At 45.2% G+C, this 27354-nt stretch overlaps 1 protein-coding gene across 2 annotated transcripts; it reads left to right on the forward strand.

The window, feature by feature from the left end:
• Positions 1–27200, forward strand: Bpnt1 (3'(2'), 5'-bisphosphate nucleotidase 1). 2 transcript variants are annotated; one of them, XM_057770415.1, is made up of 10 exons: positions 1–116; positions 7255–7381; positions 8736–8840; positions 14186–14293; positions 15782–15830; positions 17902–17993; positions 19038–19082; positions 22362–22559; positions 23321–23426; positions 26006–27200. In XM_057770415.1, the coding sequence occupies exons 2-10, from the start codon at positions 7262–7264 to the stop codon at positions 26152–26154; spliced, it is 972 nt and encodes a 323-aa protein (XP_057626398.1). In that variant the 5' UTR covers positions 1–116; positions 7255–7261; the 3' UTR covers positions 26155–27200. The 2 variants fall into 2 exon arrangements, with proteins under 2 accessions (XP_057626398.1, XP_057626399.1); XM_057770416.1 differs by lacking the exon at positions 19038–19082.
• The last annotated feature ends 154 nt before the right edge of the window (positions 27201–27354 follow it).

Raw genomic sequence — 27354 nt, forward strand, 5'->3', positions numbered from 1 at the left:
GCAGCCGCGGAAGCCGTGTCTCCTTGTGCACATTGGACCGGTGGACTTGGAGGAAGCAGGACCGGGCAGGGAGAGACTCAGCGGAACAGCAGTTTTGGGACGCGGGGCGGCTAAGTGTAAGTTTTCCCCGCGGCAGGGCAGGGCCTCCGAGACTGTAGTTGCTTGGTCCGCCCCTGGCACGGAGGAGAGGAGAGCCAGGGGTTGTGATGCAAAGCGCCCCGTGGGAACTGCCTGCAGTCCATCCGCTTCTAGGAGCTTGAGTGGCCACATGTGGTTGTTTACCTGGGCCTGGACTTCTGGAAGGACGCTGCTTAAACACTGAGTAAACCGCAAGGTTAAACTTGACTGTCGCTTCTGACTGCATCCTGACCTGGAAGCTTCACGATAACCGATATTCTTTTGGTTGTCATGTCTACACGCTAGTAGGCCGTAGTGATTTGTTTCCCCGGGAATATAATAGCTACTTCGAAAGATGTTTGCTAAAGGGTTCCCGTAGGAACATGTTCTCTGAATCCTTGCAAACCGGGCAAACGTTTGCATGTGTCAATCTTACTTCTCTAAGTTTGCATTTCGTTTGTGTGTTCAATAGTATTGCATTTATGTATTTGGTGACCAGCGCTTTTCTTTTTCTGGGAACTGCTTGTTAACTGTATTTGCCTCATTTTTCACTGGAGTATCGCCTTTTATATACTGAGAGCCCCAAATACAACTTCAGTTATTAGAATATGGTACAGGGCTTAACCTCTCCTCTTATCAGTTATGGCTTTGGAACTCTTAGTTTTATGTTTTAAAAGTCTTTACAAGTTTATAAAACCATTCCTGGACTTTTAATCGTTTCACACTTTTAATTAAAACTTATTAGAGAAACAGATTGAGAAAGACCAAACTTAGGCTGGCTTCAAACTCAAAGTGCTCTATCCTCAGCGTCCTGAGGTTTGGGATTATAGGAGTATGTTTTCACTCAGGACTAAGAACTTTAGAAAAATGCATTTTGTGTGTGTGTGTGTGTGCCAGAGAGAAAGAGAAAGAGAGAGAGAGAGAGAGAGAGAGAGAGAGAGAGAGAGAGAGAGAGAGAGAGAGAGAGAGAGACAGGAGAGCGAGCGAGTGTGGTGAGCGGGTGTGCTTGTGTGTGATGTGTGCCACAGGTATTTGGGTGGAAGATGGAGGGTTACTTGCTGGAGTCTCTCTCCCTACTGTGTGGATTTGAAATCAGGTTCTCAGGTTTAGTGGCAGACTCTAACCTACTGAACCATTTTTACTGGTTTCCCTGGGACATATTTGATAAGAATGCAAGATCCGACTGGATTTGAAGCTCTAGCCGTTGTCCTGCCATTTGTGTACAGGTGTCTTTCCTCCTTCTTCCTTTCTTCTTTCCTCTCTTTTCTTCTTTTGAGACAGGATCTTATGGTGTAGCCCAGGCTCGCCTCAAATCCTAAGTGCCTCCCCTTCCTAAGTGCTAGGTTTGTGTCACTGTATTTGTCGGCTGCTTTCTCGGATTTAAAATACCACTCTTAGCAGTATGTTTGGATTCGTTTCTGAAGTTTTACTGAGAGATATTGTTCAGTTGGTCGAGTGCTTGCCTATCAGGCACAAGGCCAGGGTTCTAACGCCAACTGTGGTGTGTGTGTGTGTGTGTGTGTGTGTGTGTGTGTGTAATACATGCATTTCTATGTTTACACACATACGCATACACACACACACACACACACATACATTCACTCACACACACACACACTTTATCCAAACATTCATTTTGTTTAGAGTATGCGTGTGCATGCATGGGTGTTGGGACAAAGGACCCCACGAAGTAGCCAAAGCTGGCCTGGAACCTACTGTGTAACTAATGCTGGTGTGTTATTACCAGCTCTCCTGACTCAGCTTCCTAAGTGCAAAGACTAGAAGCAGGGTCACCACACCCAGCTGATTATTCTATTCTGATAACTGGTAACAAGGGGATCTCTATTAATTGTTCAGAATCTGCTCCATCGTACTCAGTTTTATCTTTCCTGAAACCTTTAACTTAAGCACTCTTTGAACAGGCCCCGAAGATAATGACTTTAATGCTTCACGGACTGTATCAGACATTTTAAAATCCTAATCTGCATGTTCACCATCCTTGTAAGAATTTAAAAGATACAGGTGGGCTATTTTATTTGTTTTTTATTTTTTCTTGTTGTTTTTGTTTTGTTCTGTTTTGTTTTTAGCCCTTAAACGTTAAGGCTATGAGAACAAACTGGTCATTTGAGCCTTGCTATTTTTCTTTTTGTTGCAGTTTTTTGTTTGTTTTGAGACGGTCTTACTGTGTAGACCTGGCCGATCTGGCACTTGGTCTCTAGTCCAGGCTAGTCTCAACTTTTAGCAGTTCTCTTAGTAACAGGAACACCAGCCTTCTGAGTGGTGAGATTACAGGTGCGCTCCATGCCTGGCTTGTGTTTTCCATCCTTAAAAGTGGCTGGGAGGCATCATAAAGATTTCTTACGTGCATGGGTGTTAGGTTGATTGCCTTTTTATTCAGTGCTTGTAATATTTACTCAAGGCGCAAGCCGCAGATGTAGTGCGGGAGAGCTTCTGTCCCTCCAGGCGCCACCCCGCCTCCCTAGGTCGGAATATCTCTTGTGTTAGTTGCTTCCCTCACCAGCGAGTGAGAAGCAACTCAGGAAGAAGACGTTTATATTGGCTGATGGTTTCAGAGGCACACAGTCCATCATGGTGGAGAGACGTGACTGCACACCATTCTTGGCAGTGGAAGTTTGCATGTGGCTTCGGACATGTTGGTGGATCTGGAAGCAGAGAACCTGAACAGAAAGCAAAGAAGTGATGGAGCGGCCGTGATAAAATCTGAAGGCCCAGCATCCGGCCATCCACTTCCTCTAGGGCCAGCCTCCTAAAGGCTCTGCCCACGGTGTCCTAAAGCAACACCTGCACTTGGTGAGAAATATTCATTCAGACACATGAGCCCATGGGAAATGTTTAAATTTTATTTTAGATTATATGCATGTGCTGTGTGTCTGTACGTGGGTATGTACACATGAGTGCAGGTGCCCATGGAGGCCAGAAGAGGACGCCGGGTCCCCTGGTGCTGGAGTTACAAGTGTTTGTCAGCTGTTCAATGTGGGTTCTGGGATCTGACCTCTGGTCCTCCACAGGAGCAGTGAGCAGTGTGTGCCATTACCCATTGAGCTGTCTCTCCAGCCCCTTACCTTTTGTTTTTAACACTCCCATGAATCTCTGTTGTAGCCAGAACAAAGGAAACCACTTAAATATGTTTAGCCAGCGTTGCTTGATGCTTATCTGTAGGGTCAATGTCTTCCATGTAGTATTCATTTCATAATTGCAGCAACCTTATACTAATAGGTGCAGTTTTTCCCACTTATAAGTTCAAGGATGGAGAGTCTGGGTGACTTTCCCAAAGCTAATGGATGCCAGGATGGGGACCTAGGCAGCTGACCCCTGAGTCTGTGCTTGTAGTCACTACAGTGTTTTTTGTTTTTTGTTGTGGTGGGTTTTTTTGTTTGTTTGTTTGTTTGTTTTAGCTAAGCTTTTGAAAGGTCATGTTCCCAGAAGAAGCACTCAGGTAAGGCGCAGAGAAAGGCGAATGAGAGGTCTTTGAGCTGCTGTAAGGAAGGTAACTTAGTGGCTGGTGTTAGCCTTGTTCTTAAGTCACCTGTCACTTCAAAAGGTAACTCCCACCTGGGGAAGAAGTGGAAAGGCTAGTAGGACTCTCTTTCACACATTTTGTGTTTTGATAGTTTTTTTTTCTTTTTCTTTTTCTTTATACCAAGAATCAAAATTGTATATATTTCTTTAAAAACTATGGTAAGAAAACTGTCAGGGCCCTCAGGGGTAATAATCTTTCTATTCTTACGTCTTACAAGCTAATGTTCTCTCTCAATTGTGGTTCGTACACATAGGGTGCATTATAAAGTAAGGTAGTGAGCAGACAGCCTAGAAATTTTCTGGTGAGAGAAGAAAAGCCTGTGTTTATGTGGCAAGCTTAAGAGGAAGTGGATTAATCATTCCCGAAGTCTAACAAGGCTCAAATGATTACTGAATTGGATTAAGGGTAAATGATCTCTATGAAAAGTTGCAGTGAGGGAAAATTACCTCTGTCACCACTCCCACAAGTTAAACTCTGGTCAGCATTTAGGCATGTGGGGAGTGGAGTCTAGCTCAGTGAGAAAGACCTCGCTTGGTGAGGCCTCATGTGTGATTTCCCAGCATCCCCTTACCCAGAAGAGGTGCTGGGTAAGGTTAGCAGCCTAGATCTACCTTTCCAGTTGAAAGTGCATTAGTGGGGGCTGGAGAGATGGCTCAGTGGTTAAGAGCATTGCCTGCTCTTCCAGAGGTCCTGAGTTCAATTCCCAGCAACCACATGGTGGCTCACAACCATCTGTAATGAGGTCTGGTGCCCTCTTCTGGCCTGCAGACATACACACAGACAGAACATTGCATACATAATAAATAAATAAATAAATATTTTTTAAAAAAAGAAAGTACATTAGCTCCATGGCTGTTCAAGGAAATGTTTTCCTAAATTATTACATTTGTGGTGTTCCTGAGTTGGTAATGCTCATAGCTTACTTTATTCCCCCCGCAAAACCTAGCATGTCAAGAAATCAACATAGCTTGATCACAACTTAAGAAAATACCACATAGATACCCATTTTATTTTCATCTTAACACCTGACAGATATTGGCCACAGATGGCTTTCAGTGCTGCACATCAGTTTCAATTACACCTTTTCTCTCTCCCCTCTGTGCAGCCTTGGCTGCCCTGGAGCTCACTCTGTAGACCAGGCTGGCCTCAAACTCTGAGAGATCAGCTGCCTCTGTTCCCGAGTACTGGGATTATGTGTATGAGTGTTTTGCCTGACGTAAGCCTGTCAATCGCATGCATGCCTTGTACCTTCAGGTGTCAAAAGAAGAACTAGCCTGGAACTGGAGTTACAGTTGAGAGCTGCCTTGTGGGTGCCAGGAGCGGAACCCAGGTCCTGCCAGAGCAGCCAGTGTTCTTATTCACTTAGCCATCTCTCCAGTTGCATCTTTTAAGAACTTTCACGTATTTTTTTTTAAGATTTATTTATTTTTCAAGGCCAGCCGGGTCTCTGAGAGCAAATTCCAGAGCAGTCCTCAAAGCTACAGAGAAACCCTGTCTTGAAAAACCAAAAAAAAAAAAAGAAGAAGAAGAAGAAGAAGAAAGCCGGGCGGTGGTGGCGCACCCCTTTAATCCCAGCACTCTGGAGGCAGAGGCAGGCGGATCTCTGTGAGTTCGAGGCCAGCCTGGTCTACAAGAGCTAGTTCCAAGACAGGCTTCAAAACCACAGAGAAACCCTGTCTCAAACCCCCCCCCCCCAAAAAAAAAAGAAAAAGAAAAGATTGATTTATTCATTATGTATACAGTGTTCTCTCTTCATTCTGCATGTATGCCTGCAGGCCAGAAGAGGGTGCCAGATCTCATTGCAACCATGTGGTTGCTGGGAATTGAACTTAGGACCCCTGGAAGAACAACCAGTGCTCTTAAACACTGAACCATCTCTCCAGTCCTCATGTGTTTATTTAGTTTATTGCCCATTTCTGGTTTGTTTTGTTTTGGTTTGGTTTTTTGGTTTTTTGAGACAGAGTTTCTCTGTAGCTTTGGAGCCCATCCTGGAACTAGCTCTTTGTAAACCAGGCTGGCCTCAAACTCACAGAGGTCCACCTGCCTTTGCCTCCCGAGTGCTGGGATTAAAGGCGTGCGCCACCACTGCCCGGCTTGCCCCTTTCTGTTTTTTATTTTTGTGATTATATCAGAGGCAACAGAAAAGGATGCAAATGAATTTAAAGGTACGTTAAGTCAGCTATTCAATGAGAAACTGGCAACGGAGCAAGCAGGTTTATTTGTCCTTTATTTATGGTCCCTGTGGATAAGGACTACTTGACCTAAGTAAGTAAAGCAATGTCAGCCTGATTGGATTTTGAGTTGGGAAAACTTTTGTTTGTTTTAAGTTTTAAAGGTTTTTGTTGTTGCAATTTATCTTTATTTAGCCAGGTTAACCTAGAACTTGCTATGTAGCCTAGGCTGAGCTCCATTCTAGGATTTTCCTGGCTCAGCTTTCTGAGTGCTTGGATTTCATGCAGGTCTAGGCCACCAAGTGTGCTTTGTTTTTTTGTGTGCGTGATTTGCTGTAGTGGGGATTGAACCCAAGGCTTTGCAGGTGTTCTATTGCTGGCTGCATCTGTAACCCGAGAGTCTTTGCCATAAGCACTTGGAGACAGAAATGCAATATAATAGGCTTTCTAAGGAATGTTGTTGAAATTACTTGTAGAAGGAAAGGGAAGAAAATGGGAGGGAAGATAACCGGGCTGGAATAGCAGCTAATGCCTCAGTTGGCCCCAGTGGCATGGCCCTTCAGAGTGACCTTTTTCATCTTGCTATCGAAGGCAGGCGTGGTGGCATATACTTGTCATACCAGTGCAGAGGCAGGGGGAATAGTGCTTTGAGGCAAGCCTGGGCTACACTGTGAGACTCTGTCACATAAACAGAGTGAGTAGGGAAGCCCAGCACTCAGGAGACAGAAGCAGGTGAATCTGTGAGTTTAAAGCCACCTGGTCTGCACAGGGAGTTCTAGGCCTGTCAAGGCTACATAGTTGTGATTACAGCAGTTTTTGTTTGTTTTTAAACAGTGCTGGAATTTGCACACAGAGCCCTAAGTATGCCAAATTGCAAAGCAATTGCTGTGCTACAGCTCAGCTCCTCCTTTTGCAGTTGATGCTGTGTGAGCATCCAAGTTCCTTATGCTGCTCGCCCTGACTCTCTTGCACTTATCAACTCTAGTGTTCAAAATAACAGATGATCAGGGGTGGATGTTACATGTTACAGTTTTAGCTCATAAGCCTTCCGCTTTGCCTTTTACACACCTCACACTCAAAATGTTTTCTCCTGCTGATTTCATTTTTCCAGACTTTGTTACAGAGTGTATTGAGAGAGTTAACACTGAAATTAGTGTGTATTTATTAACGATCCTATGCAGTGACCTGGTATAGTGGCACACACCTTTGTGGAGCTCTGTGAGTGCAAGGCCAGCCTGGTTTACTGAGTGAGTTCCGGGGCAGCCAGGGCTACACAGAGAAACTGTCTCAAATAAAATAAGACCCTACACAGTTAATTGAGGTGACCCAAGGCATTCAGTAAATATGCGTTGTCTTGAATTCAATTAACCGAAACTTAGTAACTGGTCGCTAAAGTAACAGAACCTTCTTGTCCTTTCCTTCCAGGCTCATCATGGCTTCCAGCCACACCGTGTTGATGCGATTGGTAGCCTCAGCGTATTCTATCGCTCAGAAGGCAGGAAGCATAGTCAGGTGTGTCATTGCTGAAGGAGACCTGGGCATCGTGCAGAAGGTACTGCAGACCTTGTCTGTTCCTGCAGTCAAGGGTTTTTGTTCTTCATAGTAGGCAAAGAGTGTCATAATCGGGACCAACGAACAGTTAAAATGGTGGAGCTCTCGAGATCTCAGTGTCAGTATCTGCTTTGAAAATGACTCCCACATCCAAGAGCTTTGTATATATGACTGGGTCTTCTGCCGGAAGTCCACCTCCAGAACAGGTCCTGAGCTATTCCATACAAAACCATGCAAATGGTTTGATAAAATCTGATGTTTAAATAAGTTTTTCTTATTCCAAGCTATAAAAGCCACATATGGTACAGAAGGCATTGTCCCAGCGCTTGGGAGATGAAGGCAAGAGGTTCAGAAGTTCAAGGCTAGCCTCAGCTACATAGTAAGTTCAAGGCCAACCTGAGCTATGTGAGACTTCACCTCAGCTCCATCTCCATCCCTACCACCCTCCCCTCAATAAAAACCCAGAAATTCTTTCTAATGCATTAATGTATCATCTTCAGGGCTTCTTGATTACAAGGATGAGTGGGGGAAGTTATAGAGGACCCTCTTCATACACTGCTGATACAGTATTTAGCTTTACTTTGAAACAATGTAAATTTATTTTTTTGTTTGTTTTGATTTTTGAGACAGGGTTTTGTTGTGCTGTCATGGCTGGCGCTAACTCACTATGTAGACTAGGCTGGCACAGGACTTATAGGGGCTGGCCTAGAACTCACTAGGTAGACCAGGCTGGCCTGGGACTTCCGGCAAACCTCCTGCTTCTGTTTTTCAAGTATGAGATTATAAAATATATGTAGCAGCACACTAGTAGTTTCTTGTCTTTCTTAGCCTATAAAGAAGGTTTAAGATTGGTAACTACAATCTTAGAAAAGAATTTCTCAACTAGAGGAGAAAATATTCCAAATAATTTAAAAGCACCTTTACAAACTTGAACCATTATGGAGCTGAGAATGTAGCTCAGTAGTAGAGTTCGCCCAGCACGTGCAAGGTCTGAGGTTTGTCTCCATCAATACTTATTTATATACTCTGTGTTTCTAAACTACTTTTGTTTATCTAGTGTTTATTGCATGCTGTAGTGTAAGCTGATCTCAAATTTATGCCAGTCCTCCTGCCTCAGCCCCCCAAAGCTGAGATTAGAGTCATGCAGTACCACCCAGCTTCACTCCCCAGTCTTAATTGCTGTTAACTCTCTGAGAAGCAGCAGAGCATAAACTAGTTGATTCGTTTGGGGTTAAGCTCCGTGAATCTAAAATCTGAACATATAGTGTAAATTATATGGCTACTGTGCACTTGGGCTTTAGAAGACCATTTTTCCCTAATTGTATTTCTCTTGAGATGTTCATTCTTTATTACAGACCTCAGCCACAGACCTGCAGACCAAAGCAGACCGCTTGGTCCAGATGAGCATATGCTCTTCCCTGGCACGGAAGTTCCCTAAGCTGACAATTATAGGGGAGGAGGTAAGAGTTACTATACCATGCAGATTCATAACTGTCGTGCCATTGAATCACATCATGGTCACAGTGATCGCATTGGAACTGGTGTTTGAACACAAAAGAGATCATATTCCTCAGAGGAGATAATCTGATTTTACATGATTTTGGTCCACTTCTAGGCTAAGTTTCCATTCTTAGTGATGGGAGGGAGATGTGGTCACCATTGTAATGACTACGCAGCTTTGGAACCATAAGTTAGGCTCCGCAGTAGAGCACTGCCTCCTGTAGGTGAGACTCTAAGGTGGGAGGGCGTCTCAGTAAGAAGACCATGTGGCTCCCATGTGTGAGGCCCTGGGTGTGAGCCCCAGCACCAAGAGTTAAATTTTAGGAGTTGGCAAAGTTCTGGAACTTGAGATAGAACGGGTTTAGGTTTTGTTGTTTGCTGGTCTTTCACTTCAGAAGTCAGACGTACATAAGTGTAATGGAAAGGACAGAATATGTTTTTGTTTTTGTTTTTATTGAGTTCTTTGACAATTTAGTTCATGTTATGATGCATCCCGGTTACTCCTCAGACTCTTGAGTTTCCCTCTCACCCCTCCCAACCCCTCACCTTTCCCTTTCCCAGATACATGATGTGGTTTGGTTTTGTGTCCCATTCAGTTTGACTAGTGCTCTCTGTGTGACTGTTTCATTTGTACAGTCTCCATCTGAAGGCAGTGGCTTCCCCGGCCCCTGAATCTGTGAAGGAGAGGGCCCCCTGCGTGTCTCTTCCATCTCTGCTTGACGGTTGGTGGCCATTCTTCAGACCCAGTGCAGTCTTCTGTACTTGTTAGAGTTTACGGTTGCACTGTCTGTGTATTTGCAACCCTTTTCCATATTTTCCAGCTCCTGCAATCTTCCTGCCCCATCTCCCGCAGTTTCATGAACCTCAGAGGGATGGTATAAATGTCTTGCTTAGAACTGAGCAGTCAATGGCCACTTAGTCTAATTGTATCTTTCCCCTCATCAGAGAGCACTAGAAAGAGACGGATTAAAGCTAAGAATGGCAATTGGCCATGGGAATAAACATATAATTTATAAGATGGTTTGGCACTATGTGAATTTGGTAAAGCCGTAGAGTTTAATTCCCCGATAGGGCTTATGACCTCCCCTCTTATTCATTGAGTGCGTTTCCGGACACTGAGTAGGTTTACAGCTCTAAGCATGGATCCCCCGCCCCAGTGGAGCCGACCTCAGATTCTGTCCAGAGCAGTAGTTATCTCCTATAGCAGTCATGCCGCTGCTGCACAGTGGGTGCATCTTGCTTGACAGATTAGTACTGTAGTCTGTGGGGTTCCCAGCAGCCTGCATAGCACCCTCTAGCATTATGAGAGCTGGTGAGCAGGGAAAATGTCTCCAAATAATTTCTAGTTTGGTTTCTCTATATCATGCAACCAAAGTGTGTGGTGACCTCAGCAGTGAGGTCTCATCATTAATTCTAGTGGACAACCAAGACAAAAGATGGGTGCCTGTATTGTTTAAGGGACCACTAGGGGCCGGGCGGTGGTGGCGCACGCCTTTAATCCCAGCACTCGGGAGGCAGAGGCAGGTGGATCTCTGTGAGTTCGAGGCCAGCCTGGTCTACAAAGGGAGTTCCAGGACAGGCTCCAAAGCCACAGAGAAACCCTGTCTCGAAAAACCAAAAAAAAAAAAAAAAAAAAAAAAAAAAAAAGGGACCACTAGGGCCTCCCTGGCCAACTTATAAGTAGTGGCCCCACACATAGCATTGGGGTTTTTAATAAACTATAGTTTCAAGGGGAAGCAGCTTCTAGCCATGTGGGTTATCTCCCTTCCAACTTAAAAAAACGCACCCTAGCTATGGTGAACAGAGTAGCAGTAAGCGAACGATGAGTTGGCTCTCATCAGGGAGATGTCAAGCCTTTGGCCGTGTCCTAGAGTACAATAGCTGGGTCCTGTGGTAGTTCTGTTCCTAGTTTTTTGAGGAGTTTCCATACCAGTTTTCATACTGGCTGCACTAGTTTGCACCCCCACCAACAGTGAATAAGTACTTCTTTTTCCACATCTCACCAGCATTTATTGTCTTTTCATTTCTTTTTTTTTTTTTTTTTTTTTTTTTTCTTTTTCAAGACAGGGTTTCTCTGTGATTTTGGAGCCTGTCCTGGAACTAGCTCTTGTAGACCAGGCTGGTCTCGAACTCACAGAGATCCACCTGCCTCTGCCTCCCAAGTGCTGGGATTAAAGGCGTGCGCCACCACCGCCCGGCTTGTCTTTTCATTTCTTGATGATGGCCATTCTGACTGAGACAAGATGGAATCTCAAAGCTTTAGTTCGTATTTCCCTTTATGCTCTTGGTGTTGAACACTTTTAAAAATGTTTATTGTTATGGATTTGCTGCGGGTCCCCACAAACCAAGGTGGCTGGTCTCCAGCCATGTGGCGGTTGGTCCCCTGCGAGTGGGGTGGGCAGGGGCGGGTGGGAGGCACAGATGCTGCTGAGTTTCCAGGACTGCTGAGGACCCGAAAGCAGCCAATCCCAGAGACCACGCGTCAGGGAAGGTGGCTGGTCCCCTGGGCGTCCCCAGCGGGTGGGCAAGGGGCAGACAGACAGGCACATTATGCAGATAGGTTTGCTGCAAGCTGCCCGGGACTGCGCACGAGACCACGCAGCAGGCTCCATGTGACTGTGGCGGGCTGGCGAGAGAGACAGATGTAAAGTTAGATATTTATTAGGTGGGTTATGGAGGAGAAGGACAAAGGGGAGAAAGGGGGAGAGAGAGAGAAAGAGAGGAGGAGAGAGAGAGATGGGAAAGCGAAGAAGTGGGGAGAGAGGCAGAAATTGCCTCTTCGAGGGGACAGGAACAGAGGAGAGTGGGGCAGAGGCTGCAAGGAGGAAGGGAGTGGGCGTGGCTTGTCTCTTAAAGAGCCAGAATATTACATTTATTATTCATTCTTAATACTTTTGAGAATTCTCTGTTCAGTTCAACAGCCAATTTTTGTTGTTGTTTGTTGGCACAGGGTTTTTCTGTGTAGCCCTGACTGTCCTAAAACTCACTCTGTAATCAAGGCTGGCCTTGAATTCAGAGATCTTCCTACCTCTGCCTCAGAGTGCTGGAATTAAAGGCATGCACCACCACTGACCAACTGGCATGCAGAACTTTTTAAAGTGTTTTTGGGATGTGTGTGTGTGTGTGTGTGTGTGTGTGTTGCCTGCCTGGGTGTCACTGCTCCATATGAGTCTTTTACCTGTAGAGGCCAGAAGAGAGCATCAGATCCCTTGGAACTGGAATTGTAGATGGTTGTGAGGTGCTGTGTGAGTGCTGGAGATCAAGCCTGGATCCTCTGCAAAGCAACCATTGTTCTCACCTGCTTAGCCAACACTCCAGCCCCTGGAGTTGATTTTTGTTCAAGGATAGAGGGAAGGATCATGTTTCATTCTTCTACATGTAGGCATTCAGTTTTCTCAGCACTGTTTTTTGAAGATGCTCTTTCTTCCAGGGTGTATGTTTAGTATCTTTGTTAAAAAGTAGGTGGTTGGCCGGGCGGTGGTGGCGCACGCCTTTAATCCCAGCACTCGGGAGGCAGAGGCAGGCGGATCTCTGTGAGTTCGAGACCAGCCTGGTCAACAAGAGCTAGTTCCAGGACAGGCTCCAAAACCACAGAGAAACCCTGTCTCGAAAAACCAAAAAAAAAAAAAAAAAAAAGTAGGTGGTTGTAATTGTATGGACTTACTCTGGGGATTTTGTTCTGTTCCACTGCTCTCCACATCTGTGTTTGTGTCAGTACCATGGCCGTTTTGTTGCCGTTGTTCTGTAGTATAACTTGAGATCAGGTGTGGTAATGCCTGTAGCGTTGTTATTTTTTACTCTGGATTGTTTTGGCTATCTGGGTTCTTTTGTGTTTCCATTTGAGTTTTAAGATTTTTCTATTTTTGTGAAGAAAGTCATGGTGATTTTGATTGAAATTGCATTAAATCTGTATATTGCTTTTGCTAAGATGGTCATTTTTACATCATTAATTCTACCAATTCATGAACATGAGAGGCCTTTTATCTGCTAATCTCTGCCTTGATTTCTTTCGACAGAGATTTTGGTCTTTTGAGACAGGATCTCACTGTGCAGCCTTAGTTGGTCAGGAACTCAGTATGGTCAGCATGGCCTCAAGCTCATAGAGATCTGCCTACTTCTGTCTCCCAAGTGCTGGAGTTAAATGCCTGCTCCACCAGGCCTTGGATTTTTTTTTTTTTTTTTTTTTTTTTGCTTTTAAAGTTTATAGTGGTCCTTCAACTCCTTGCTTAGGTTTCCTCTGAGATATTTTGCTTATTTATTGAAATTACTATAAATAGGATTGTTTCCCTGATTTCTTCCTCAGTTTGTTTGAGATATATATCTGTATGTGTCTGTATATGTATATATATGCATACATATAGTATGTATGTGTATATATGTATCATATACATATATATCACATTGTTTGTATCTAGACACTTTGCAGAATTGTTGATCAGTTTTAGGAGTTTTCTGATGGAACCATTAGGGTCTGCCATGTAAACATGTAAAGCATCATTGTCTCTGCAGATAGGAATGCGCCAACTTCGTCACTTTCTGCTTATGTTCTTTGTTCTTGCCCTATTGTTCTAAGGCTAAAACATTGTATTGATGGCCCGCTTGTTTCTGATCTTAGTGTTGGTGCTTCTTTGACAGGGTCTCGTTATGGAGCCCAGGCTGGCCTTGAATTCTTCAGCTGTGGCCAGTTGAGAGCTGGGATTACAGGTGTGCTGGGCTTCATAATGAGACTTTTGTTGTCATCCTTTTTATCCTCACTCGCACTTCCCTTCTGGGTGCTCAGGTTTATATCCAGGCTCGTGCATGCTGGGCAGCTGCCGAATGAACCGCTGAGCCGCATCCCAAATCCTACTGTGATTAGATGCCCAGGTTCCTAACCCTCTGCCTTAGTATCCCAGCATTCCAAAAGAAATTGGGAAACTGAAATGTGTAAAGGAAAATGGATTTATTTATAATATTAGACAGAGAAGAGGAAAGGGTTTTGGGTTTCTTCTAGATGGTTCCTGAATCATGGTTTAAATGAAGCTAGGATCCAGCTGTGAGGTTAAGTCATCAGAACTGTGAAATTTTCTGTGGGGGAGGCCCTTTCTGGTGCCCACATTTCAAGCTCAGGGTGGCAGCTCCTGGGGAAACCCTAGTTCCTCACTTCATCTGCTCCAGCTCCTGCTAGTGTGACACTAGTTTTCCATAAACGCTCTGGACATGGAGGTAAACAGGCATGGCTGGGCCCCAGCTGCTGCATTTGCGTTAGGGACACAGTGCGTGTGGGGACAAACGTTTCAGGACTGTCACCTTGTTTCTGCTGCAGGATCTGCCTCCCGGAGAAGTGGATCAAGAGCTGATTGAAGACGGGCAGTGGGAGGAAATCCTGAAGCAGCCGTGTCCATCGCAGTACAGTGCTATCAAAGAGGAAGACGTAAGGTCCATCTTTGTACTGTGCTAGTCTGCGTCTGTTGCCATTGTGAAGGGATTGCAGTTTGTCTGTAAGAAGGAAGTGTGTGGGGGCTGGAGAGATGGCTCAGTGGTTAAGAGCATTGCCTGCTCTTCCAAAGGTCCTGAGTTCAATTCCCAGCAACCACATGGTGGCTCACAACCATCTGTAAAGAGGTCTGGCGCCCTCTTCTGGCCTTCAGGCATACACACAGACAGAATATTGTATACATAATAAATAAATTATACATAATAAATAAATAAATATTTAAAAAAGAAGGAAGTGTGTGGTTACAAAGGAGTGGCAGTCAGGCCCGGAGTCCTTCAGAGCCAGCAGAAGGAGTGGGACCACACAGATGCATGGCCGACCCCACTCACAGCCCTCCCCTGTCGGTCTCCTCTGCTCTGCCTTCCGAGACCATTATGAAAAGCATTTTCAGTAAGAAAGTCCTCTTTGCTGTTCAGTAGATTTGGTAACAAAGCATTGTGTGGGCAAGGGGTTTAGCCATTCTAGAAAACCATAAAGTCTTCTCACTTGGCCTGGAGAGACGGGTTGACAGTTAAGAGCAATGTCAGCTCTTGGTGAGGGTCCAGGTGCAGTTCCCAGCAAACACACCAGGCAGCCAACCGCTGCCTGTAACTCCAGCTCCAGGGGATCCTAGTTTTAAATTATTAACATTGCACTTATGGAGTAATTACTGTGAGGAAGAAATTCCATTCTGTGGGAAGAGGGATAAAAAGATAATGAGACATGACATCAGGAGCCTCAGAGAGTCAGACCCAGCTTACTGCTTACGCATGTGAGGATATTCTGAGTCTGTAAAGTCCTAAGCAGGAGGGATTTTTTCCATGTAGTCTAGAGCCCATTTTATGAGCCATTCCATTTTCTTGGGTTATTGTGACGTGTCCTTATTTTTTGTTTTGTTTTGTTTGAGACACAATTATTTACGTTTAAATTAGCGTGTACAAACCTGGCATGGTGACATGCGCCTTTAATCCCAGCCTTTGAGACGCAAAGGGAGGTGGATCTGTGAGTTCAGGGTCATCCTAGTCTATGTACTGAGTCCCAGGATAGCCAGGGCTATGTAAAAAGACCCTGTCTCAAAACACTGGAGAAAAAAAAATCTGCACGTATATATAAAATAAGTAACAGCTTAGACTGTTCAAAATAGTCTCAGTGCCTTGTGAAAATTTTCCCCTGTAGCGCCACCTAGAGCTATGTGAGTTCATGACATTGTGTTTAGTGTTCAGGGACAGCCAGCATTTATCAACTGACTGTATTGAATAACATGGTGGGTTCTTCAGCCAGCCTTCTGCTCGCTCTAAACGGCCGTACTCCATGATTAGGAAACTTCGGGGTTGTTCTGTTGGGTGTTTGTTTGTTTGTTTGTTTTATGATCACAAGACTGATGATATTGATTTAAGCCACCTATAATCATGTGTTCAAACATATTAAAACCGTTTTTATTTTCAGCTTGTGGTTTGGGTTGATCCCTTAGATGGCACCAAGGAATACACTGAAGGTCAGTAGCTCTCGGCCTCACGTGTCGCTGAGGCACGACTCCTCCTGAGCGTCCTGTTCTCATGTCGGATGAAGAGCTGCCGTGTTCTTCCTGTTGCCATGCATGAGTGCCTTCTAGCAGAGTTCATCTTCAGATACTGCCCCATACACTACCAGCTCTAGCTCTGAGCTCCCCACAGGGGAGACACCGTCACTGTAAACCTTCTTACCCCAGGGATGGGCTAGAAAAATGCTGAGCCCAACTGTGCTGCCCCGGCTCTGCCACACCTGGTCCCACAGCATCTCCCTCGCCCTCCCCTCCCCTCAGTCCCATAGCAACCGCCCCACCCACTCTCCCCTCATCTGAGGTTACCAGGAGTGAGAAAAACAGAAAACATTGAAGTAAAAGCAGAGACATTAAACGCAGGAGGAGCTGTGTGATAGTTCACACATGTAATCTTAAAGAAGGCAGGAGGACTGCTTTGAGTCTGAGGCCAGCTTCGGGGAGGTACATAGTGAATCCTGGGTCAGCCTGGACCAGAGTCAGACCTTGTCTAGACAGAGCAAAGCAGAAGAGTCGGAAGAACCCCAGAGCCAGAGTTAGGGTTTGAAAGCCTGGAGTTGTGCTTCTGACATGAAGATCTACACAGAGAGCGTGTGAGACCGAGGCAGGAAGAATGTGAGGTCAGCCTGGCCTTCGTGGTGAGTGCCGGGTCAGCCTGAGCTCAAACAACAATGACACCCTGGAAAGACCACCATAGGTTTTCTTCTGTTGGTCCCCAGCTTCAGGGAGATTTCTTATAACTGCCGGAGAAACTGTTGGTGACCCTCAGATGAGATCAAATGATAGTTACTGAATGCATTCAGTGTGTATGTGTGGAATGTGCATATGTACTATGAGGATGTGTGTGGCATGCATGTGTACTGTGTGAGCGTGTGGTACATGCATAAGACTGTGTGAGGGTTTGTGTGTCGGTGTGAGTATGTGACTGAGTATGTGTATGACTGTGTCAGCATGTGACTGTGTGTGTGATGCATATGTACTGTGTGATTGTGTCTGTGTGAGGGCGTGAAAGCATTGCGCATGTGTGCACATGAATGTGTGTATGTGGCACACAGATGTGTCTGTGTGTGAGTGTGTCTGAGTATGGTGTGTGTATTTGTACTCTAGGGAGAGTACGTGTGTGTGTGAGTGGGGGGAGAAAGAGATGCATATAAGTGTGTGTGTGTGTGTGTGTGTGTGAGAGAGAGAGAGAGAGAGAGAGAGAGGCACATAAGTATTGTGTGTGTGAGAGAGGAGGAAGAGATACATGTATGTGTGTGTGTGCATGTGTACACATGTGTGCTGAAAACTTCTCTGAAGCCCATTAATAAACAGGAAATTCATCCTAGAGCTTTGATTAACTACTGGCTCAGGGAAGGGGAGTCCTGCAGTTATATCCACTAGGTGATCCAGTGCCACGTGGTGACCCCTAGACTTCAGTGCCCTAGGTGATCCAGTGCCACGTGGTGACCCCTAGACTTCAGTGCCTTAGGTGATCTAGTACCATGTGGTGACCCCTAGACTGATGTCTACCAGAGCTTGAAAGTTAGTCTGGAGAGGAATTAAGGAACAGGCGGGAGCACAAAGACTCTTTCCATGGCTTTAGCAGGTTTGCAGACTGCTAAGGAGAGTGTGGTCGTGTTTGCCACCATGGCTTTAGCAGGTTTGCAGACTGCTAAGGAGAGTGTGGTCATGACTGTCCACTCATTTTAGCAACTGTAATCCCCATTTTTGTCTCGGTCCAGCTCTCGTAGAGCTTGTGCGTTTGCCTCAAGTAGGGTTGTCCATGGGTGAACGTTGCCCATTCCCTACCTTTGCTGCAAAAGTAACTAGCAGTGAGGTGGTGCACGCCTCTAAACCTAACATTCAGGAGGCAGAAGTTCAAGACCAGCCTGGCCTAAAGAAGGAGTTCCAGAGAAACCCTGTCTGGAAGAAAACAAAATTTAATAATAATAATAATAATAATAATGAGAATAGCAGCTGTTTGTTTGATGTACTGGTGGTAAGCCATAACGTGAGAGAGTGACATACTTAATTCTTTCCTTCCCAGGTCTTCTTGACAATGTAACGGTTCTTATTGGGATTGCTTACGAAGGAAAGGCCATTGCAGGCATCATCAACCAGCCATATTACAACTACCAGGTATTGCCACCAATGACACAAAAGTATTAGATACGTGATTAGAGTGTCAGATGAGTCCAGATGCCATCCAGCTGTCATCTCACTTATTCACTCATTTGCACTAGGAACCACTTGGGGGCGGGACTTCTCGAGGTACAGCTTCCCAGGCTGCTGTTCACCTGTTGAACTTGAGCTTTCTGAGGGTATTGGGGCCAGGAATATAAATATGGATAAACAGACTGAATGCGTTATTCTCTTTATATATTTGTGATTCAGTTGCAATGGTTTGGAAATTACCTGTTTGGTTCTTGATTAGTGTGGTCATCAAGACACCTGGCTTACAGGTGGTTCTTAAAGCACAGTGAAGAAATGAACCTTGTCAACAAAGAACAGATGCTAGCCATGTGGTTTCCCAGGTGATGCTGCACAGCACCTGACTCCCTGTCGGCCCAGGTAGCCAGCCACTGATGCTCGTAGCCCCTTCCTCTCACTCGCTGTCTTCCAACCTGCTCTTGACTTCCTGCTGTACTTCGGAGACGCTATCTCCTTTAGAAACAAGGGACCAGTATAATTTCAGGGCAAGATATATCGCTAGATTTTAAAGAAATTATTGAAATACAATATTTAAAGTTTCATATTAAAGTGGACTTGATGAACTTTGGAAAACAGACTAAGCAGAGTTGGGGCTATCTCTTCGGAATGTCTGATGTGAGAACAGACTTCTTATTTAGGCGTAATGTAAGTTTATTTATTCCTGCTGGTTACGGGATTAGAAATTTGATTTATTTCTTGGGTTTTCCAGGGTGGCTCTGCACTGTTGGTTGAGTCCAAGTGAAGTGCTTGGGTGTTAATCTTGACAGTGTGGCTTTGCTGTCTGGGCTGTAGTACACTTGGGCACGGGTTTGTGACTTTTAACCCTATTCCTTAAAGGAAGGGTATAAAATACATAGAAAAAGGGAATGCATGGCCCCTTTTATCAAAAATAGACCTGTGAGTACTTAGGAATTGTTGATGATTTTCATCCCTTATTTCTGAGACTAGAAAACTTGTATTCGTTTTCCACAGAGCAATGAAAAGGAGAAGTTGAGGGAACAGCGGAATGAAACGAAGGTGAGAATCAGCTAGGGTCTTGGTCCCAGTGCTAGGGAGGAAAGAGGCAGGCACTGTGGCACCCGTCCGCCCTGTGAACGGTCCATTTCCTACTGTTCTACGCCTCTTCTTTCCTCTCCCTGTGCTGAATCCTCTTCGTCCTCTTTGCGTGATAGCCTGAAAATGTGTTACAACAAATAGAAGCTGAAAGGCTGGCTGCTGCCGGTGTTTGAGACTGAAGGTGTGTAGTCTTCATCAGAGCTGAAGTTATGGGCACCCGCTGTGCCCTGTGCTGGTTTGCGGGCTCCCGCCGTGCTACCATGCTCAGGATTCACCCCTTATCTCTTGTATTACTCACCACACACCGTAAGGAAATCACTATGTCCATACTAAAGAAAGGGATACAAGGTGGCCTGTGGTGCCTGTTATCCCAGATTCTCAAGCTGGGGCGAGAGTGTTGCAACTTCTGGGGAGGCCTAAGCAACAGAATGAACTCAGGACCAGCCAGCAACAAAGTGTGACTGTTGCGAAATAAAAAAGTAAGGGGGATGTAGGTCAGTGGTAGAGTTCCTGCCTGGCAAGAGCAAGGCACGCGCACACACACACACACACACACACACGGAAAAGGAGGAAACTGAAGCACTGAACGTGTCAGTGTCACCCATTGGGTAAACAGCAGAGCTGGGATTCAAAGTGAGTTCCGAGCCCTATTTTTATTCTCTATTGCTGTCTTAGCAAGGTAAAAAACTGAACAACTGAAAGTTTATTTTTTATTCTAGTAAGTACTGACTGGTGAAAACACCATCTGTCTTTATGTTGGAGCTATCTTCTTAACCAGAATTAAGAGTGACCCCACTTCTGGAAGGATAAGCGCTAACCTTCCTGTGGAATCCTTGCAAGAAAGAATAGGACAGCTGAGAGCCCAGGGAGAGTGGGACACCAGGCGCTCAGGCCTGTCCTCTTGTCTCCCTTGTCTTCACAGTCATTCACAAAGCAGTATGCACTCTCTTTATTTTTTTGTTTGTTAGTTTGCTTATCGAGACAGAGTTTCTCCGCATACCCCTGGCTGTCCCGGAACTCACTGTGTGCACCAGGTCGTTCTTGAATTCATAGATCTGCCTGCTTCAAGTGCTTTAAAGGTGCGCACCACCACCGCCTGGCTGACTCTTTCTTTTTAAAATGGGCTCTCGTTGTGTTTCCCATACTGGCCTAGAACTCACTGTGTAACCCAGGTTTGTCTTGAACAAACAATTCTCCTGCCTCTACTTTCTAAATGTTGAATACAGGCAAAAGCCTCCTGAGCATCTAGAGCTGCCATCGAGAGTTCTGCGGTGTGGTCAGGAGGGAAGAGGGAAGCACGCTGACATTCCAAGCAGCTGGTACTTGGTTTGGGTTCCTCTGTTGCTCCATGGCAGGAGGCAAAACCAGTCAACAGTCAGCCTTCTCAGGGAATGTCTCCCCTGTGAAGAGCCATCACAATCCTTCCAAAGCAGTCTGTCTCCCAGGACCGGAAAGAGCAGGTGTGCAAAGGCCTGGCGCTTCCGTCAGGTTTGGAGCCCCTTGAAGAGCAGCTTGAGGTCCGGTGCTCCCCGATAGTCGCAGGCAGAGCTGACACCTAGCTGTACTGCAGCCCATTGCCCATCCACAGTGTTTCCTTCTACAGGTGCTGATCCCGCACATGCTCCTTGACGACCACCCCTTACCTCAGACTCTGCTTCCAAGGTCACACAGCCTACAGCATAAGCCAATTTCACCCTGGAAGCACCAGTACACTTCTCTAGGACAAAGAAGTGATGACTTGGAAAACACTGGGCGAGTCAGTTCAGGTTACCCAGCGTCCACTTTGATGGACACAGTGGCACTAACCTGTAGTCCTGCCTACTTTCAAGGCTAAGGCAGCAGCATCATTTCAAGGTCATTCACAGCAACGCAGTGAGACCCCCATATCAAAGACAACAATGCGAAGCAAAATCAGAGCAAGCTTCTCAGGCTTGGCAGTTAGAGCACTTGCTGCTCTTGCAGAGAACCCAGGTTGGGTTATCAACACCTACATGGCTACTCATGACCATGTGGAACTCTAGTTTGAGGCACACATAGTACACAAACATAAATGTAAATAAATCTTTTCACCAGGCGATGTGGCACGTACTTTTAATTCCAGCACTCAAGAGGCAGAGGCTGGTGGATCTGCATGAGTTCCAGGACAGCCTGACTTAGTGAGTTCCGGGCAGCTGAGGCTATCCAGAGAAACCCTGTCTAGAATGAATGAATGAATGAATGAATGTATGTATGTATGTATGTATGTATGTATGTATGTATGTATGTATGTCTTTTCAAGGCCAAACTGGTCAATAAACCAGGTCAGCCATGGCTGAATAGTGAGACTATGTCTCCAAAACTAAAATGAAACAAGAAGAGCTCTGAACACAGGTGAGCTGGCTTTTGAGAGGAACTTCCTGGGCTCCTCGGTCAGTTTATCAACTGATTCTATACCTTGTTGTTAAGGATAATAACATGGCCTTGCCCTGAGTATTGGGCAGGCTGATGCACGTGCACAGACCTTGGTGTGGTCCTGACACACCCTTGTTGAACGAATTGTGTGCCTCTTCTCACTGTACACCTTCCCGGCTGATAGGAAACTGTTGAGTTTGGACTTTTTGTGTTAGCATCAATTTTCTTTTTCTGAACTATGTTTATCTACATGAACTGTGTATTTAGCAATGTGGTTGAAACATCTCTGAACTCCACAAAGGAAGGTACAGATCCTGAGATTGTGCTGTTCTTTGTTCTACTGAGGCATTTATCGTTACGTCTCAGCCCAGTCTCCGCTGTCCACAGCCTTCTGCAGTGTCAGCTTGTGTGGTTGCTCTGTCTCGATGGCAGCAAAATGCATCCCCACTATTGTCCCTATTGTCCCCTGAATAATGAAACTATATATGATCATTACATTAACCCTCCAACAATGGTTAGTACACAGTTGCACTTCCTGGAACTTCAATATCATTGAAAAATGGCTATTTTCAGTTAAACAGATTGGTGGGTGATTCCAAAGAGTAGGAAGGTCACTTTCCCAGGACAAAAGTGTCCCCCTTCTTTGAAACTGTTATCAAAGCAGCAATGAGGATAATCAAATTGTTATCAGGATAAATTCTTTGCCTATTTACTGTCCTTATATTTTATAGCATTGTGTGTTTTCAATTTTGTAACTCAGAAATGAATCCATAACAAACTTGGTAACAGCTAAGTGAGGCTGACTGTTTCTTTCTGCTGTGACGGTGAGTTCTGCTGTCATCCACACAGGCAGGCCCTGATGCTGTGCTGGGCAGGACCATCTGGGGAGTCCTGGGTTTAGGTGCTTTTGGGTTTCAGCTGAAAGAAGTGCCCGCTGGGAAGCATATCATCACGACCACCAGGTCCCATAACAACAAGCTGGTCACAGACTGCATTGCGGCCATGAACCCTGACAACGTACTGCGCGTGGGGGGAGCCGGGAACAAGGTACCGCGGACACGTCCCATTGGCTCTGAAGTGTACTGTCCCTGAGCAAAACGCCTCCTACAAAATGGTCTCTCTATTCAGTCTGGTCTTCACAGACACCAGTGAGGCAGCTAAACACAAAATGCAGCCCAGTGTGGTGCTGCATACTTGGAGTTCCAGCACTGGGGAGATGGAGGACAGGAGGATCAAGAGATCGGGTTATCCTTGCCTAGAAATCAAGTTTAAGGCCAGCCTGGGCTACAGGAGCCTCTGTCTCAAATAAATCAAATAATACCAATCAATAATAGTGGTTCATAGTTGAGTAGTGGGAGGAGCAAGGGGAAGGAGTGGCAGAAGGATTCTGAAGTCTCTGAAAGAACTGTTAGACTAGCCAGCAGCACGCCTGCTGGACCAGGCTATTGTGGTGCTACTGAACATTCTCTATTACTCAGCAATGGCCAGCTTCTTAGAAATTAAGAAACAGTGCTTGTCCAGTAGTGACTGTGTATTTCCTTTACAGAAAGAAAGAAAAACCATGTGAATGAGAAAACTTAATCTACCTCGGACTATGGAGTGTGGCTTATTTGGTTCAATTTTTGATTACCATATATTATTATTATTATTCACCTGGTTTATTTCTTTATGATGCTGGTATCTTTTAATCTGCTTAGGGCTTTAATCTAAGTGTGACAGGAACTGATGAAATGTCCTTACTGGGCAGCAGCAGTTCTCGTGGGCAGCTCAGTCTTCATGGTGGGGTAATTATCCCTTTCACCTTACAGGTCATCCAGCTGATCGAAGGCAAAGCCTCTGCTTATGTATTCGCAAGTCCTGGCTGTAAGAAGTGGGATACTTGTGCCCCGGAAGTTATCCTTCATGCTGTGGGAGGTGAGTCCAGTTGTCCTGGAGAATTTGGGTTTTTATATTGTCCTAGACATTATATCTCAGTATTAATCTTTTTTTGTACTTTTATGTGTATGGGTGTTTTGTCTGCATGGATGTCTGTGTACCACATGTATGCCTGGTGCCCTTGGAGGTTGGAAGAGGGTGTTGGATCACCTAGAACCGGAGTTACAGATAGTTGTAAGCCTCCCATGTGGTTACTGGGAATCAAACCCACATTCCCTGGCAGGGCAGCCATAAATGCTTTTAACTGCTGAGCCATCTCTCTAGCCCTCAGCTAGCATTCTTCACCGAGATGTCTGGAATGCAGGTGCTGGAGGGAAGCCTAGAGGTGATCCGTCCAAACCCATCATCCCATCGTTTTTATGTCAGCATTTTTATTTTCTTTTTTTTTTTTTTTTTTTTTTTTGGTTTTTCGAGACAGGGTTTCTCTGTAGCTTTGGAGCCTGTCCTGGAACTCCCTCTGTAGACCAGGCTGGCCTCGAACTCACAGAGATCCGCCTGCCTCTGCCTCCCGAGGGCTGGGATTAAAGGCGTGCGCCACCACCGCCCGGCAGCATTTTTATTTTCAACAGACTGAATTGTCTTTAGTTTATAGTCTTTAGTAAGAATGGGATGTCATCTTCATACAGTTAATCAGACTCTTATTTTGCTGTTTGTCTCAGTGCATGCCTGGCTCACCTTGGACTCATTATGTGACCCAGGCTTAGAAACTCAGAGAACTCTCTGCTTTGCCAGAGGACAAGAATTCGGTTCCCAGCACCTGCATCTGGTGGTTCATAATCACCCGTAACTCCAGCTTCGACATGCCCTCTCTGACTTTTGCTGCCACACTCAGACACACACCACACCACCACACCACACACACACACACACACACACACACACACACACACACAGATTAATTTTTTTTTTAAAGACAAGACCCTGTCTTTAAAAATTAGAAAATAGATGATGGGGGTAGAGCTATAACTGTGTGGTAGAGCACCGGGCTGGCGTGTATGAGGCCCGTGTAGAGCACCTGGCTGGCATGTATGAGGCCCTAGTTTTATGTCATCTAGACACAAGCTAAAGTCATCTGAAAGGAGGGAGCCTCAACTGAGAAAATGTCTCCATAAGATAGGACTATAGACAGCCAATAGGGCATTTTCTTAATTGGTGATTGGTGGGGAGGGCCCAGCCCATTGTGGGCAGCGCCATCCCCGGGCTGTGGTTGTGGGTGCTGTGAGAAAGCAGCCCACGCAAACCATGAGGAGCAGGCCAGTAAGCAGCACCCTCTATGATCTCTGCATCAGCTCCTGCTTCCAGAGGTTCTTGCCTGCTTTGAGTTCCCACCTCAGCTTCCCTCAGTGAACTGTGATTCAGGTAAAATAAGCCAGATAAACCCTTCTCTCCCCATGTTGCTTTTGGTCATGGTGTTTCATCATAGCAGTAGTAACCCTGACTAAGATAGACAGACAGACAGAAAACATTTGGAAAGTACACTGTACAGTAAGAGAAATTAATATCAAAAAATTCAATTACATGACTAAAGAGATGGTTCAGTGGTTATGCCAATGGCTATTCTTGCAGAGGACTCAGATCCAGTATCTACATAGTGGCTCACAATCGTCTGAAATTCCAATTCCAGTGGATATGGTACCCTCATCCAACCTTCAAGGACACTAGGCACTCATGTGGTACACAATACACATGCAGGCAAAACACTATACACATAAAATAAATATTTTTTTCCTAACCCTAACTCTAATAAATAAATATTTTAAAGAAATAAATAAGAGGAAAGAAAGAACATAGGTCTGTATTCAGTGCTGGAGCTGACATTTGGCATACAGGAGGCACTTGATTCCGTCTCTAGTTCCAAAGACAGGAGGGAGACAAGAGGGTGGGTATTGGGGTGGAACATCCAGGATCACTACAAGTTCAGGGCTAGCCTGGGCTACCAATAAGTTTCAAGGCAGCCAGGGCTTTCTGCTGAGATCTTGTTTTTTTTTGGTTTTTTTTGTTTTTTTTTTTTTAAATATTTATTTATTATGTATACAATATTCTGTCTGTGTGTATGTCTGCAGGCCAGAAGAGGGCACCAGACTTCATTACAGATGGTTGTGAGCCACCATGTGGTTGCTGGGAATTGAACTCAGGACCTTTGGAAGAGCAGGCAATGCTCTTAACCACTGAGCCATCTCTCCAGCCCCCTGAGATCTTGTTTTAAAAGGGCGGGGAGACTGGCCGGGATGTAGTATATGAGAGAAGAATAAACTAAGAGGAAAAAAGGTCAAGCCTTGATAACGTAGACTTTTTCTCAAAAATAAAGACAAAAACAGCTGGAGATGTAGCTCCGTGGTAGAGTGCTTGCCTGGTGTGCATGAAACCGCAGGTTTAATCCCCAGGACAAACATTGTACAAAGTCATTAGAGAATAACTAGAGTGGGTTAGGACATAGTTCAGTAGTGAAGCGTGTGTGAGCCCTGGGGTCAGTCCTCCCCCATCCTGTCCTCCAGAGAGGAAGCCCTGGAGCAGCCTGACCGCGCTGCCCATTAACTCCGCGTGCCATTCTTCTGCAGGGAAGCTGACGGACATCCATGGGAACGCCCTCCAGTACAACAAGGAGGTGAAGCACATGAACTCCGCAGGCGTCCTGGCCACACTGAGGAATTACGAGTACTATGCAAGCCGGGTGCCAGAGTCTGTCAAAAACGCACTCACTCCCTAAAGGGCTGTTTCATGCACCCGCCCACCCCGAGGACTTGGTTCTCACAGCCTCTTAGAACTGATTGAACAATCAGAGTTCAGCTGCACTCATCAGTGACCAGTGATTTAGTGATCAGTAGTTAGGGATAGAAGACGGGATTCAAGAATTTCACCTATGTAGTTTAATACTCTCATGCCTTAGGCATATGATACATTTTATTTTTCATTTCTCCTCCCTAAAAACACTTAGCCAGGTGTGGTGGCAATGTGGTAGTTATTGCTGTTCCAGTGGTTGAGCCCAGGGCCTCAAGACCAGACTCCACTACAGAGCAAGGCACTGCCTAACAACGGAGAAGAAGAAACAAAAGGAATTTAGTTTTATTAACTAGCTAACCAGACCAATTGTTTTGACATCTGGATAATTTTTAATTTCAGTGTCTTAAGTGGTCTTGGTGTTTTTGTTTTTGTTTTTTTGTTTTTGTTATTGTGTCCTTATTTTTGTTTTTTTGTTGTTGTTTGCTTGGTTTTGTTTTTCTTTTTATTTTTTGAGACAGGGTTTCTCTGTGTCCTGGCTGTCCTGGACCTCACTCTGTAGACCAGGCTGGCCTCAAACTCAGAGATCCACTCCAGCTCTACTTCCCAAGTGCTGGAATTAAAAGCATACACCACCACTCCTGGCTCAAGTGTTACTGTTTTTAATTAAGTGGAGAAATGAAAAAGGATTAGTTCCAAATGACTGTCTAGGTCATTTGTACAATCAACATTCCTGCTTATAAGAGACGGTTTCTCTGTATAGCCCTGGCTGTCCTGGAACTCTATCTCTCTCTGTAGACCAGGCTGCCTACATGGAGATCCGCCTGCGTCTGCCTCTGAGTGCTGGGATCAAAGGTGCGCACTATCACCCCCTAGCCAGGGCCTAGAATCTTAAATTGTGCCAGAATTTCAGTTTTGTTTTTCACAGTAATTTTTAAAATTTCTGACTCCAGCTGAGAATGCATATAATGATGTTATTTATGTTGATAAGATTTATGGGAAAAGTTTCTTTAAAATAAATTATTTACTCCTAGATCTTCATATGGCATATAGTTTTCTTTTCAAAAATATTTAAAACTTATAAATACTGTGGGGATTACTTATTCTCTTGTTATCATGGAAAGGCATAATTGGAAGGCTGGACAATCCCCTTTATTCCGTCTACTGAGAGAATGTAACCTGCATTAGC

This window comes from Chionomys nivalis, chromosome 5 (assembly GCF_950005125.1).
Source record: "Chionomys nivalis chromosome 5, mChiNiv1.1, whole genome shotgun sequence".
NCBI lineage: Eukaryota > Metazoa > Chordata > Mammalia > Rodentia > Cricetidae > Chionomys > Chionomys nivalis.

Bases quoted from the DNA above. Each gene is read 5' to 3' on its own strand.
- Bpnt1 (XM_057770415.1), top strand. From the start codon at position 7,262: ATGGCTTCCAGCCACACCGTGTTGATGCGATTGGTAGCCTCAGCGTAT. The intron at 8,841-14,185 runs GTAAGAGTTACT...TTTCTGCTGCAG, and splicing joins TGACAATTATAGGGGAGGAG to GATCTGCCTCCCGGAGAAGT. The intron at 19,083-22,361 runs GTGAGAATCAGC...TCATCCACACAG, and splicing joins AACAGCGGAATGAAACGAAG to GCAGGCCCTGATGCTGTGCT.